This window comes from Leucopleurus acutus (assembly GCF_964270905.1).
Source record: "Leucopleurus acutus genome assembly, chromosome: 2".
Taxonomy (NCBI): Eukaryota; Metazoa; Chordata; class Mammalia; order Artiodactyla; family Delphinidae; genus Leucopleurus; species Leucopleurus acutus.
This window is the reverse complement of record NC_139143.1, coordinates 95,708,510-95,723,103: the sequence shown is the minus strand read 5'-3', so window position 1 is coordinate 95,723,103 and position 14,594 is coordinate 95,708,510. Positions and strand designations below refer to the sequence as shown.

General features: G+C 39.6%; 2 protein-coding genes across 2 annotated transcripts in view; one reads left to right on the top strand and one right to left on the bottom strand.

Annotated features, from left to right (window-relative positions):
- Window positions 1-4,430: 4,430 nt before the first annotated feature.
- Window positions 4,431-10,311, top strand: LOC309957514 (ciliary microtubule-associated protein 3-like; the record flags this gene model as incomplete). Its single annotated transcript, XM_082832795.1, has 6 exons — window positions 4,431-4,449; window positions 4,701-4,843; window positions 5,460-5,558; window positions 6,327-6,457; window positions 9,085-9,202; window positions 10,243-10,311. 6 exons carry the CDS (start codon window positions 4,431-4,433, stop codon window positions 10,309-10,311), a joined length of 579 nt encoding a protein of 192 aa, XP_082688921.1.
- A 2,255-nt stretch (window positions 10,312-12,566) lies between these two features.
- LOC309974296 (acidic mammalian chitinase-like) overlaps window positions 12,567-14,594 on the bottom strand; it is a gene marked incomplete at both ends in the record, with an annotated part of 50,660 nt that continues 48,632 nt past the window's right edge. The window contains 2 exon segments of the mRNA XM_082858887.1: window positions 12,567-12,718; window positions 14,010-14,148. Of these exon segments, the coding sequence (XP_082715013.1) occupies window positions 12,567-12,718; window positions 14,010-14,148 (291 nt within the window).

Here is a 14,594-nt window from a genome sequence, read left to right as displayed (position 1 = left end):
TTCAATGTTTTTCATCAGTTCAGAAATATTCTTAACCATTATCTCTTCAACTCTTGCATCTGCCACATTCTTTTTCTCTCCATTCCTTGTGGAACTCCAAATACATCTGTGTTAGAACTTTTCATTGTTTCTCATCTGCCTCTGTATATTCTGTCTTTGCCTCTCCAAGCTTCAGTCTGAGTATATTCTTTTGATTTATTTTCCATTTCATTAATTTTTTTCACCTTTTATAATCTTCTGTTCTTCACGCATTCAGTTATTACTTTTGGTGACAGCACTTTTAATTTCTACAATTTTTATTTGCTTCTTTTTTTACTTCTAAAATTCTCCATCTTTTCATTTAGTCTCTTAAATACAATTATCAGCTTTTACCATTTGCTGTATATTGACATATTACTGTTAAATCCAATACATTTTTATTTTTTTATTTTTTTAACATCTTTATTGGAGTATAATTGCTTTACAATGGTGTGTTAGTTTCTGCTTTATAACAAAGTGAATCAGTTATACATATACATATGTTCCCATATCTCTTCCCTCTTGTGGCTCCCTCCTTCCCACCCTCCCTATCCCACACCTCTAGATGGTCACAAAGCACTGAGTTGATCTCCCTGTGCTATGTGGCTGCTTCCCACTAGCTATCTATTTTACGTTTGGTAGTGTATATATGTCCATGCCACTCTCTCACTTTGTCACAGCTTACCCTTCCCCCTCCCCATATCCTCAAGTCCATTCTCTAGTAGGTCTGTGTCTTTATTCCTGTCTTACCCCTAGGTTCTTCATGACATTTTTTTTCTTAGATTCCATATATATGTGTTAGCATACGGTATTTGTATTTCTCTTTCTGACTTACTTCACTCTGTATGACAGACTCTAGGTCCATCCACCTCACTACAAATAACTCAATTTCGTTTCTTTTTATGGTTGAGTAATATTCCATTGTATATATGTGAAATGAGACAAAAATCTATTTAAAACATTATACAAAATGTTGAGTCTACTTATCCCCATTCAATTAGACCACTGAAAGAAAGCAAGTGGTTCCCTAGAATCATAATTCTTACAATGGCCTCATACATAGTCAAATGAGGAAAGCAGATAATTATCTCATAAATCTGTAACAGATAGTCTCCATAAATATCAGGCATCCTCTTTATGCTATCACTATGGTTAGAAATGTACATGACAAGAACTGCTGAATTCTTTAAGGTCTTCATCCAAAGTGGCTACATATAAAACTTTGTCTAACTATTCTTCTGTTCTAAGTGGTCATCTGCAAAGTTTCCTTTGCACATTATCATCATTCAAAGTAATCCATCATTTAAAGATTCAATGATTCTTGACAATCCTTGGAGCTACCTGAAATTCTGCTTAGCTTCTGAATTTTACCATTCCACAAAGAGTAATACAGGAGATATACATAACATATAGACAGTCTATCTTTGACTGTACTATGTCTGGATTGGCTTTAATGAAAAGTTGATACATTTGATCAGTCTGGATGAAGGTGGGCTCTGTTGTGTGTTATATGAGTAACATAAACATAAAGACTGATGGGGAAATTTTATCTTTCCCTGAGTACACTGGGATCTCTATTGGTTTTGTTTTTAGGGTCTAATCTATCTTTTTCTTTTAGCTTCTTACCTCAGAAACCAAGAATTTGCTTCATGATCACAAATTTCCTTGCTTTCTTTTGCTTCCTATGTTCATGCTGCAATCTTCAGCTTTCTTCTAAAATCTGAAGCCAAGTATGGGTATTTTAAAGTCCGCACTTGATTTTAAAGTCCACACTAATCTCTGGATTTCCTTTGGGTTTATTTCTACTTTTTTTCTTTTTTCTCTTTTTTCTTTTTTGTAGGAGTGGTTGTTTTATATTGAATGCCAAACATTTTGCATAAAAAAATTATAAAAATTATTTGAGGCTCAGATGATGTTATGCTAATAGATGAATTACTTTTGTTTCTGGTATGCAGTAAGGGTAGAAATAGATCATCTTAATGCAACTGGGGACTGAGTCGATACAAAGCTGAATTTCAGAATTTTTTGAGAGCTGCTCTAGTTCTTACTTACTTTTATTCCTGAGGTGTATTTCTTTAGAGTTCTAACTAAAAGTCCAGGGTGTTTTCCAGTCTCCTCTCCCCCATGGTCAGCCTAATTTTTGTTCCCCATCTTTCAGAGACCGTCTGCTCAAGTTTCTGCTCAAATCCTCTGTTTCTCCACCAGGTTTTTAAAAAATTATTATTTTTTTAATTTATTTTATTTATTTTTTTAATTTATATTTTTATACAACAGGTTCTTATTAATTATCTATTTTATGCATATTAGTCTATATATGTCAATCCCAATCTCCCAATTCATCATACCACCCCCACTCCCCACCCCACCGCATTTCCCCCTTGGTGTCCATATATTTATTCTCTGCATCTGTGTCTCTATTTCTGCCCTGAAAACTGGTTCACCTGTACCATTTTTCTACGTTCCACATATATGTGTTAATATACGACATTTGCTTTTCTCTTTCTGACTTACCTCACTCTGTATGACAGTCTCTAAACCCATCCACATCTCTACAAATGACCCAATTTCGTTCCTTTTTATGTCAGTCAACTTTTTAATTAGTGAATGTTCAAAGGGAACAGGAGCATCAACTGTTGGGCTCACCACTTTGGGCTACCCCTTTCTCCGGGATCTTGGTCCTGCAGGTTCTTTCTTCTTTGGTATATCTCTGATGTCTTGAAATATATACGCTTTATTGAGTCTGTTTTTTCTATCTCTTCTCACCTGGAGGATTATCTTGAAGCAAACCAATCTACCAATGAGGGAATATGTTGCCATAATTTCAAAGTACTTTGTGAGACATGTTTCATGTCACTAATAATGTAAACACTAATTTTCAAAAAACACTGTGAGTATTAAAAATGTTAATATTCCTTAAAATATTAAAGAAAGTAAAAATTATCAAATTAATACTGCATCTCTTTATTTTGTTTGCCATAATTTTTACTGTAATTATATTTTGAGTGGAAAGGAGGCTTGAAGCAAATTGTGCAATAATGTTGAGACCATATTTTTATTCCAATTAAGCTTTGTTTCTCATAAGACCTCCTATATTACTGGGCTTTCTGCATTATTTGGTTTAAAAAAAAAAAAACCTTCTTCAATGTTGCTATATATGTCAGATACAATCAGTTATTTTTGTAGAGGCCAGGAAGACATTTGAATGTTACATACGACTTGACACAATTCACTGTGTAACTGGGCAATGAGCTACAGGTATCCAGCCTCCCTGGCCCATTGACCAGGAGCATTACCTCAGTAATTTTTAACAAGCAAAACACTTCTACAAGTTTCCAAAATATCCTCTAGGACTCAGTATTACCTCTTTTGGAACCCCTATATTAGAGCTATAAAATCATCCCTGTAGACTGTGCTAGCCTTGGGTATGTGTGGATCCCAAGATCATCCTTAGAAGCCAAAGGTAGAATGTACCAATCACACTGCATCCTGTTGCCTCTCACACCTGACAACTCCTAAAGTTATCCTAAAATCAAGTGATAACAAGTTAGTGTTAATATCTAGGACAAAGGTAAAGAAGTCATCATACACTCTGATATTTCTTCTTGGGTTAGGATGGGAGTGCTCCTAAGCTAGCTAGATACTATTTCAGTAATAATAGCCTCTTGTATTGTCACCTACCAAGCACCAGGCAATGAACTGCTTTAATCCTGTTATCTTAATCTTCTCAACAACCCTATAAAGAGGAATTATTATTCCCAATTTAGAGATGAAGAAACTGTGACTTAAGTAACTATCCCCAAATTTAAACTATTAAGCACTTCTGTGATTCCACTGCACTCTTACTCTTCCCCTAAGGATTCCAGACCTTTTAAAGCCTCGAGCACCACTTAGGGGTAGAAGGGGGTAACCTGATGGGAATTGCTTGAAGAAAAGGGAAAATGTGTCTAAGAGAGGCCTAATACAGAACTTTCTGGGCTCCATTAGGTCCCCAACTCCTCTCTTCTGGGCATTTCCCAGGAATCCCACCCCCATAGGCCACCACTGCAGAGGCTGTGTTTTCCTACATCCCTGAACCTAGTAGCCTGAATTTCAGGGCATCCTGAACATGGGGGTCCCTCCTTCCTCAGCAGTGCATTTCTGGTGGCCCAGCTTCCAAAGCTTTTCAGCCTACAACCTCAGATCCAGCAAACCCCCTACCTCTTGCCCAGCTGCAGAATTTTCACTCCCCTAGGCTCCTGGACTTGGAGGTGCAGTTCCTGCCCCAAGGGTGGCTCTGCAGGATTCCCCACTTGCTTAGTAGGCTAGCTCAGAGCCGCTCCTTTCTGGGAGCTTGGTAGCTGGGGATGCCCAGCCCCGCCTCTGTTTCCTAGGCAATGCAGTACACAAACTCTGGCCCTGGTGGCACTGCTGAGATGTGCTTCAATAAAGCAGGTAAGGAGGGCTGTAATGGAGGAGTCAAGAGTAGAGGTAAGAGGAAGAGTAGAGAGGCTGTGAAAGAAGAAGGGCGAAGGGAAGGAAAATGCGCTTCACCCCCTTACATGGAGTTGATCTGGTTTTTGTTAAGAGCTGGGCCTGCTCTTAAGAGCTTTGCCGCGCCTCCCTACACCCCACCCACCCCCGAGCTCTCACTTAGACCAGGGGTCTTCCCTCATGTGGAGTTTCTCCTCTTTCTTGATCTTCAGAGCCGCTGGTTAACTACTCCTTTGGAACATGTCAACAGAGGAAGGTCTTTCCTCACTCCTGTCCCCCAAGCTTGTTGAGGAACAAGTTTCTCCCTTTTAGGGGAGAGCCCAACAGAGGGCCTGGATGTTACATAGCAGAAGATGTGAGTATTCACCTTCCCTTAGGTGGGTCTCAAGGTATCTAAGGATACCCAAGTTTCCTGGAAGAAAAACTCTATGGGATTTGTGACCTTCAGGGTCCCAACATGAGAAAATGCCCTCTGAAACCAGCTGTCAGGGCCAATATCAGAAATCAAAGGACAGCTGCTCCCTTTTTGCCTCCCACCAAACGCAAGCCTTGGCCTCATGCGGTCCCCAGTACAGTCCTCACCAAAAGAGACTCCATTCCTACCTCCAAAGGCAAGTGACTCAATAGCTCCCCTTAGTCCAAATCTGGACTGTGGCTGTGCTGGTAGGTCAGTTTATGAAATCATATAATCAGACTGACAGTTGCATTACAGCAGATTCATCTCTGTGGGGCTCAGAGGAGTGGATTCACTGGAAGTAGAGAAATGTCATTCACTCTACCTATCCAGGCACATTCCTTTGTAGAGTTGCCTGGGTTACTTATGTAATTGCTTGTATGGTCTTGATGCAGAGAAATCAAGAAAGAGCAACTGTGGCAGAGAAGATTCAGGAATACTCTAAGTTCGCTCTGTTTTAATAACTATAATGTTCTCTATGTATGTTTTTTCTTTGTTTTCTATATACTACCGGAAGAGGTATGGCTTGGCATACAACCTCTCTAAGGTCCCGACCAGTATAAAAGGATATGCTTTGGGAGCCAGAACAGCCGTGAGGTTTAAGCCAATTAACAAGGTGAGAAATGGCTGAATGTGCTTAGATTTTAGTGTGATCCGTATTGCTGTGTGTATTTGCACTGGGGAGCAAAGCTGGAGGTTATGTAAAGAATATGCCCTGAAATTCAAGAAAAAAAGTCATTTGGGCAAAAGCTACTAAGAAGCCTATCAGAAAAGCTTGGATGTTAGCATTTCAAATGTGTGTGTGAGTATCCTGGGAGAGTAGATAACAATTCTCAGAATGAATGGTACCAAGGCAAGGCTTCAGTCTTGAGACACCTGATGTTAAAATACTGGAAGCTTTGTTTATATGCATCATATTATCTTGTCAGTTAAAAATAAAATCGAACTTCTTCACCCTTTTGTGTGATTGGACTTCAAGTCTTCAGTATAGGCTCCTAATCTCTTGTTGGACATTTTCTTGACAATTAAGCTCAAGGAGAGGGATACTGGCTCTAAAAGAATTTCTGAGTGGGATGTTGGCATGGTGGGATGGTGGGGTAGTGGGGGTAGTAGCTGCAATAGTTACCTTGGCTGTCAACCCACCATAGGTTTATTTCTACACCCTAAGCCTAGGTGCATTTAAGTAGCTGAACCATACCCTTATCTTAGTTTTCTACCTACTATAGGCTTGTTTCTAAACCATAGCTGATACATGAACAGGAAAAAGATGATTTTGTTTTCTCTACTTAGAAGGCTTTTCATGTGTGTGTGTGTGTGTGTGTATGTATGTGTATATATATATATATATCACCCTCTAACATATTGGTCTTTTTCTTGGAAACAGGATATGACACCTTACCCAGGCATGTACCAGACAGTCAATCCTCGAGAGCAAAAACACAAACACAATTTTGCTCCATTTAATTCTTTGCTGCCTCGATTTAGGACATACTTAAAGGACTCTTGTTATCCTGGGTATGTGTCCCTTTTTCTGGTGCACTTCAACAAATAGCAATAGGAAAGGAAGTACAAAAAGGGGTTTCATCCCAACCATGCCCTCTAAATTAGAAATCATCTATCTTTAAAGATTCAACCTCTTGCCTTCCAGGTCTCTAGAATTATAAAATTGTAGAGTATAGTGATTCATTCAATAAATATTTATAAATGGCCAGGCAGATTTGTAGGGTTCAGAGATTTTGCATTAAACCCATCACACAAGATTCCTAATGTCTTATATTCTAGATTCTTATATTCTTATTCTTATATTCTAGAGCTTATATTCTAGAGTCCAAACAATGAGAAGCAAATAAACAAGAAAATATCAATGGTATTAAGGAGAGTGACCATATTATTTGTTAGTCAGACAGTGACATTTCTCAGAATGAAAGGGTGTCAATTATACCAAGATGGTAGCCATAAACTAGGGCTGTCATGGGTGCATCAGGAAGTCTGGTGACCTGGTGATGTGCTGAATAAAATCAAACAGGATGATGATATCATACAGAGTGGTGCACTGGAATCTACTTTGGCAAGGATTGTCCAGATAGGTCTTTTTGGGGAAATGACACTATCTGAAATCACAATGACAAGACTGAGCTGGCCCTGTGAAGATCTGGGCCCAGAGCTTCTCAGAGAGGAGGAATAGCAAGTGCGAATGCTATAAGCTGGGAAGGAATTTGGTGTGAGGAAAAAAGAAAGAAAATTAGTTTGGCTAGAGTGCAGTGAGCAAGGAGGAAATGAAAACATAGGAGGAGGGGTGGGGCTAGAATATGTAGGCCTAGTAGACCAAGGGAGGCATTCTAAGTGCTTTAGGAAGGCTTTCAGAATGTGTGGAATTGTAGGGCAAAGGGTCAAGGATGTTCTTTCTTTTTTTAATTTAATTTTATTTATTTATTTATTTTTTTAACATCTTTATTGGAGTATAATTGCTTTACAATGGTGTGTTAGTTTCTGCTCTATAACAAAGTGAATCAGCTATACACATACACACGTTCCCATATCTCTTCCCTCTTGCATCTCCCTCCCTCCCACCCTCCCTATCCCACACCTCTAGGTGGTCACAAACCACCGAGCTGATCTCCCTGTGCTATGCGGCTGCTTCCTACTAGCTATCTATTTTACATTTGGTAGTGTATATATGTCCATGCCACTCTCTCACTTTGTCACAGCTTACCCTTCCCCCTCCCCATTTTCTCAAGTTCATTCTCTAGTAGGTCTGTGTCTTTATTCCTGTCTTACCCCTAGGTTCTTCATGACCTTTTTTTTTTCTTAGATTCCATATATATGTGGTAGCATACAGTATTTGTTTTTTTCTTTCTGACTTACTTCACTCTGTATGACAGACTCTAGGTCCATCCACCTCACTACAAATAACTCAATTTCATTTCTTTTTATGGCTGAGTAAAATTTCGTTGTATATATGTGCCACATCTTTTTTATCCATTCATTTGATGATGGACACTTAGGTTGCTTCCATGTCCTGGCTATTGTAAATAGAGCTGCAATGAACATTTTGGTACATGATTCTTTTTGAATTATGGTTTTCTCAGGGTATATGACCAGTAGTGAGATTGCTGGGTCGTATGGTAGTTCTATTTGTAGTTTTTTAAGGAACCTCCATACTGTTATCCATAGTGGCTGTATCAATTTACATTCCACCAACCCTCAGAATGGGAGAAAATATTTGCAAATGAAGCAACTGACAAAGGATTAATTGCTAAGATTTACAGGCAGCTCAATAACAATAAAACAATCCAATCCAAAAATGGGCAGAAGACCTAAATAGACATTTCTCCAAAGAAGATATACAGATTGCCAACAAACACATGAAAGAATGCTCAACATCATTACATCATTAATCATTAGAGAAATGCAAATCAAAACTACAATGAGATATCATCTCACACAGGTCAGAATGGCCATCATCAAAAATTCTAGAAACAATAAATGCTGGAGAGGGTGTGGAGAAAAGGGAACACTCTTGCACTGTTGGTGGGAATGTAAATTGATACAGCCACAAGGTCTTTCTTTTACTGGTGGGAAATCCAAGGATCAGAGAGTGAGTGTAACTTTCTCAAGGTTGTAGTAAGGAAGTGGAGATGTTGAATCTTGATTCCCTCGTCCATTCTATGTGTTATTTCCACAGCAAAGAGTCTACACCAAAAGACAAAGTGTTATGAACAAAGGCAATTATTAAATAATCCCATTATCAAGAAATTTCACCTGGTTCTGCTTTGCTGTCCCTAGATTACTGATAACTTTAAATTAGCACTGCACTTTTATCCTCAATTTTATATCATGAGCAGTACTTATGCATCACTGTGTTAGCTGTCTTTTATTACCCACCATTTCTGGGAACTTATGGTCTCTCAGCTAAGGATACTGAAGTTCCGGAAATATTTTAAAATAAGTTGATTTTTACTTTGTCAAGACTAGATATCTTGAACGCTAAAACTTAGTTAGAAATACATTAAAAGGTAAAGGAATCTTTTTTTAATCAGTTGGCTGCCTTTCCCCAAAAAGTTGGGACTCTAGATCAGAGGTAGAAATTCATATATGACCACTAACTCATTACATATGTTGTTTTGTGTTTTTGTTTCTAGCCCCACCACATACAACCCAGAGATAAAGCCACCCAAAAAAGTCACCTGGCCAATGAAATTTGGATCTCCAGACTGGGCTCAGGTTCCATGTCTACAGAAAAGAACACTGAGAGCAGAGGTAATAGGATTGGACTTCTATGGAGCTCTTTACCTAACACTTCCATGTATATCAGTGATTCTTAACCAGGAGTCTGTGAATAAGCTTCAAGAAATCATTGTCCCCCTGAAATTACTTGCACAGTTTTGTGTGTATATGCATATGGGGATCTTTTTGGAGAGTTACACAATTTCACTTGATTTTTAAATGTGCGTGTGAGCAAACAAGTCACATTTTCTTATTTAGTTCTCAAGTAATCTATAGTAGTCCGAGATACTTATCCCTCTATGACTGAGGAGAAAACTGAGGCTCAGAGGAATTAAGTGGCTTGTAGAAGTTACTCAACTTGAATCTAGGTCTTGTGAGTCCTAAGCCAGTGTTCTTTCCATCACACCACTTGCTTATTAGATCATCAAGGGGCTGTGGATCATTCTGGCAAGAACGTGAATTTCAGGGACAGACTGCCTGGATTCAAATACTAGTTCCATATTTGCTTGCTTTGTGATCCTGTGCAAGTCCTCTAACTACTCTAAGCCTCAGTTTGCTTATCTTTAAAATGGATATAATAATAGACTCAATCTGATAAAGTAGTAAAGATTGAGATATTGTAGAAAAGCATTTAGCACAGTACCTGTAACATAATAAATGCTCTCAATCCATGTCAGCTATCATAATTCAGGAGGTGCCTTTTTTCCCCTAGTGTAACTTTGGATTAATTCTACAAATATTTATTAAACGCCAAACATATTAACATCATTGTGCCTATGGGTAACATTCAAGTATTAAACACATAATCTTCATTTTCAAGAAGTTTACCAGCTATACTTGACAATTTACCAAGTAGAAAATAATTCCTAGAATGATATATTCCAGAGTAAGATGACAAAGAGTACATGTGCAAAGCAATGTTGAGAGACTCACTAGGGCTAGGTTACTATGCAGTTGGGGTTCAGCTAGGCCACAACAGCTATAACGTACAGTTCTGTTTTGCACAGCCAGGAAGACTAGAGGCAGAGGGTTCTCATTCGAATATTGACCTAGAAAATATTCTTTCACTGCAGCTGCCCACAGACAAAGACTTTAGAAAGCATCGGAACCTTGTGGCCTACCTAAGCCTGTATTACAACTGAAAAGCTGTGACTACCTTCACGTGTTCCTCCTGACCACAGACTCTCCAGGATTGAGGACAGAGCTGCTCTTGTCCTTCTGCATTGCTCTGGCCCGCCTGTCTGCCAGCATGGGGCACAGGGAGGGGCAAGGGACTCATAACTACTATATGACAGCATAAAGACTAGTTCAGAGGGCTCTCTCTCCATGTGCTGGTTTGTTGTATATACATGTAGATGGGTCAAGGGGGTTTCTACTGAGTGTTCAGTGGGGTGGCTTCACTTTACTGAAATACTTGTGGGTCCCTGCCCTCTAGCTCTAATTCCCAGGCACGAGTTTTATGTTTTATACCACTAGCCCTCGTGATAGGTGACTGTTAGTCTACACATATCAAGGATTTGGATGGCTTGCTTGGCCTTGTATTTGGGCTTGCTAGAAGCAGAGGATACTTAAAGGCAGTGTTAATGTTTAGGTTTTAGGAGCTCTTCCAAGTGTCTGAGTTCCCCAGAATGGATTGGGGAGGTCCTGATTTGATTGCCTTTCCCAGATTTGTGTAAAACTCACAGAATCAAAATATCCCCCCTTTCCCATCACATCATCTATTTAGTCTTTCAGTCATCATCATATTGAGTTCCTACCATGCATCAGGCAGAGTGACAAACACTGGGGATACAGCAAGAATCAAAATAAACTCACTTACTGGCTTCTTGAGCCTGGACTGAAATACGAGAAGGACTCCCCAGGGAGGCTAATGGATTGGATCTGTTCCCCACTCCCAGTTTGAATGATGCCCTGAAGCCTTACAAGTTACTCTAGGTGTGTTAAGGTCAGAACTCACAGCAGCCACATTCAATGTACTTATCTAGACACTGGCCTGGGAGACAGGCCTTTTCCTTCCAGCACAAACTGAAATAACTCAAGTATGGTTCCTTCAGAAAGGGCATTAAGTATAGTCTACCTTATCTTTTAATGGGAAGGTCCTTTTGTGCCTACTTAGCCTTCTTAGTAATTATCAGACCGATGGCAAGTCTTCATGTGTCTGGATACCAAAGAGTGAGATGCTGCTAGTGCCTCAAAAAGCTGTAGCCTGATGTACTCTTCAGGGTCAGCGTATGATAAGTGTTAGCTGGTGAAAGAAGCACTAGGAGTTGAAACCTATTGGGAGTATGATGCTGAGAGGCCTAATTCCTTAGGGGCCAAGATCTTCTGAAGGAAAATGGTGAAAGACAAGTCCACTGGAAATCAAATTAGAATATTGAGATAATGTTAAATATACCTCAGTCTAAAAACTTTTACTTCCTTTAATCTGATCATTTAAAGATTTCTCTTATCTTGTCAAGAAGTATTTTTATGACTTGAGATAAATCAAGATTAACATTTCTCACCGCTTTTGCACACCTCCCTCCCTTTTCTCCTCTGGATCCACACACATGCTGCTTTTTCCAGAGGTGGTAATTTAGCATTCATTATTTTTTCTGACTTAGGGTCTTGGGCCCCTTCTTTGGAGGATATTGACAGGGATGAGAGAACATCTTTCACACTGTTTTTTGGTTCATACTCTCAAGGCTTTTGCCAGGGAAGGCAACTCCCCTTTCTAAAATAGTAATCTGATTTGACAAAAAGTAAAAATTTTACTATAGCTTCAGTTAACCTCCAGGGTCCCTTGAAATGCTTAATTGTATATACAAGTACTTAAGAAAAAATACAAATGAGTACAAAACATAAAGCATACAGTGTCATTTATTTTACATATGGATTTTGTTCAAGGGGTTTACAGTTTTTTTAGATCTTAATGGAGTAAAACCTAATTATAATTCTGTTTTAGTAAGGTAGGGCTTCCAAATTGACAGATAAATTGATATAATATGTAGACTACATGGAGTATTGGAAGATTAAGTTTGACATGCAGCACAAGAGAATTTGCGACAAAGTAGAATTTTTCCAACATTTTAAATTGAAGGCCAATTACGACACTTGCAGTTCTGGTGGAACACCAGACCCTGAGCACACTGGGAGTGGAAGGTCTTGCCTCCAACACACTGGTGGAACTTGGTGGTGTCTTTAGGATTGCTATAAATGCCATCTGCTTTACCAGTGCAGAAACCTTCATCTCCTCCACTGCCCCCATCACCGTCACCTCCACAACTTCCTCCATCACCACCACCTTCTCCACCACTGCCGCTGTCTCCACTGATATTGGCACAGAAACCTTCACTTCCGGGTGTCACTGGTGGGTTGTCTCCACCGATACTGGCACAGAAACCTTCACTTCTGGGTGTCACTGGTGGGTTGTCTCCACTGATATTGGCACAGAAACCTTCACTTCCGGTGTCCCTGGTGGGTTGTCTCCACCGATACTGGCACAGGAAACTTCATTTCCGGGTGTCACTGGTGGGTTGTACCAGGTCTTGGTGGCTGGTGGAGTGCATTCTAAAAGAACAAAAAGGCCATTTCAGAACATCATCATAAGCTGTTTTTGAACCTAGAAGCAAAAGCTATAGATCTCCTCTTATATCAGTTTTGTTCTCCAAGAACTTGAGCCCTGTGAGAGTTCCCAAGCTATGGTTGGGAAGAATGTTACAAGGGGACAGATGTCCAAAGCAAGGAGGAAGGGAGAACAAGGGCCACTGGAGTCCTAGCAGGATGTCAGCCCTGGGCTTATGCTACGTTTCTACTCAGGGAGAAGTGAACCCAACCCTACCGTGATTAGACCAAGGATTTTATGTGGGGGACTAATTAATACTTGTGTTTTCGTAGAGGAGGCTTATCCATATTTCTGTCATAAGTAATACATCTGCATTTTGTCATCTTGTTAGCCGTATTATACTTAGATTTTTCATCTTGTTATGTTTTGTTTCTTATATTTTATTTTTGCTTGTTTCCTTTCAACATTACTTTTTATCCCCTTTTTCTCCCCCTGGCAATTCAGACATTTTATATTTCATTTTACTATATTACTAGAACCCTCTCCACCACTAGAATTTGCTGCCTCTTACTCCCTCACTCTACAATTTGAGCCCATCTTTTTATAATCATCTCTTAACAGGTTTTACAATTTAAAAAAATCAATTATTCTGTCAATATCCTGAGAATAGAGACATACAGAACCCTTATATCTTCTACTTCTCTACCTCCATCTTTAGCCTTACCCCAGGGATGCTTAACCAAGGAACATACAAAGCATGTGAAGAGCAGGGGTTTCTCTCCTCACACTGCTGAGTCATGGACCAATCAGCAATGTGAGCCTTTGTGCCTGCTCTTTTTCAAGACCTACCTCCAACCCTCCCCACTAGCACCCAAAGACAAAAGCCGTAACTAAGGCAGGTGGGTAGTGGCTAAGCTGGCCTGCTTATGTCTAAGTTAGGATATGGTGCACTGCACTGACAGGGGAGCTGTCTAGTTTAGAGAAAATGTCAGCACATGCATCAGACTCACTTTCAAGATATCAGATTCTTCCTCCCAGACAAAATTTTCCTGAGAAGAAAGGCCCACCTCTAGGGTATAAGGTATATTCAAATCTTTGCCCACATAGCTACTGAACTTAGACTGGCCTCTTGGTTGAAAAAAGTATTTCTAAAAAACCTCTTCCTGTAAATCTGTCCCTTTTTCACATGATGCTCTGTGGCCACCTCCATGCACTCTTGCCCCTCTGCAGTTGCCATTCTTGCAGCTTGACCTACATCATCTTTAGAACAATGTGGTGAACTTAGTAGTGATGCACCTGAGGACAAGCCCAGGAGTGACTTCAGCTTGATTGTGAGTGAATATTTGCCCTTATTGCAGAAGGAGCTTAAGAAGTCATCCAGATCAATGGCCCAAATCACGACCGCACCAAAATTGTTCTCCTTAAGAAAGTCAACCTGCAGACACAAAGAGCACTTGGTAGCCAGAATCGAATGGCATCTACACAACAAAGGATGGAGTACAGGGTGACAAGGGGATATTAGGGAGAAAAATGCAAGTGGGTTGAAACCCTATGAATTTTTCTTTTATGAAAGGATATGTGCTTTGTGAATTCAAGGTATGATTGTCTAACTCAGTTCTATTTTTGTTTTCTTGCTCCAGTTAATAAACTCTTGGGTATTAATATAAACAAAGCTAATATTTATTTAATACTAGTATTCCAAGCTAAGCTACATTTTAACATTCATTACTTGCTTAATCTTCACAGGAACTACTAGGTAGATCCTATTATTATTACTCTTTCACAGGTTTCTGGGAAGTCACCCAGTCTTAGATCAGGACTTGAGAGTCAGGTATATCTGACACCAAAGTCTAGACTGTTAACCACTGCACCATACAGCCC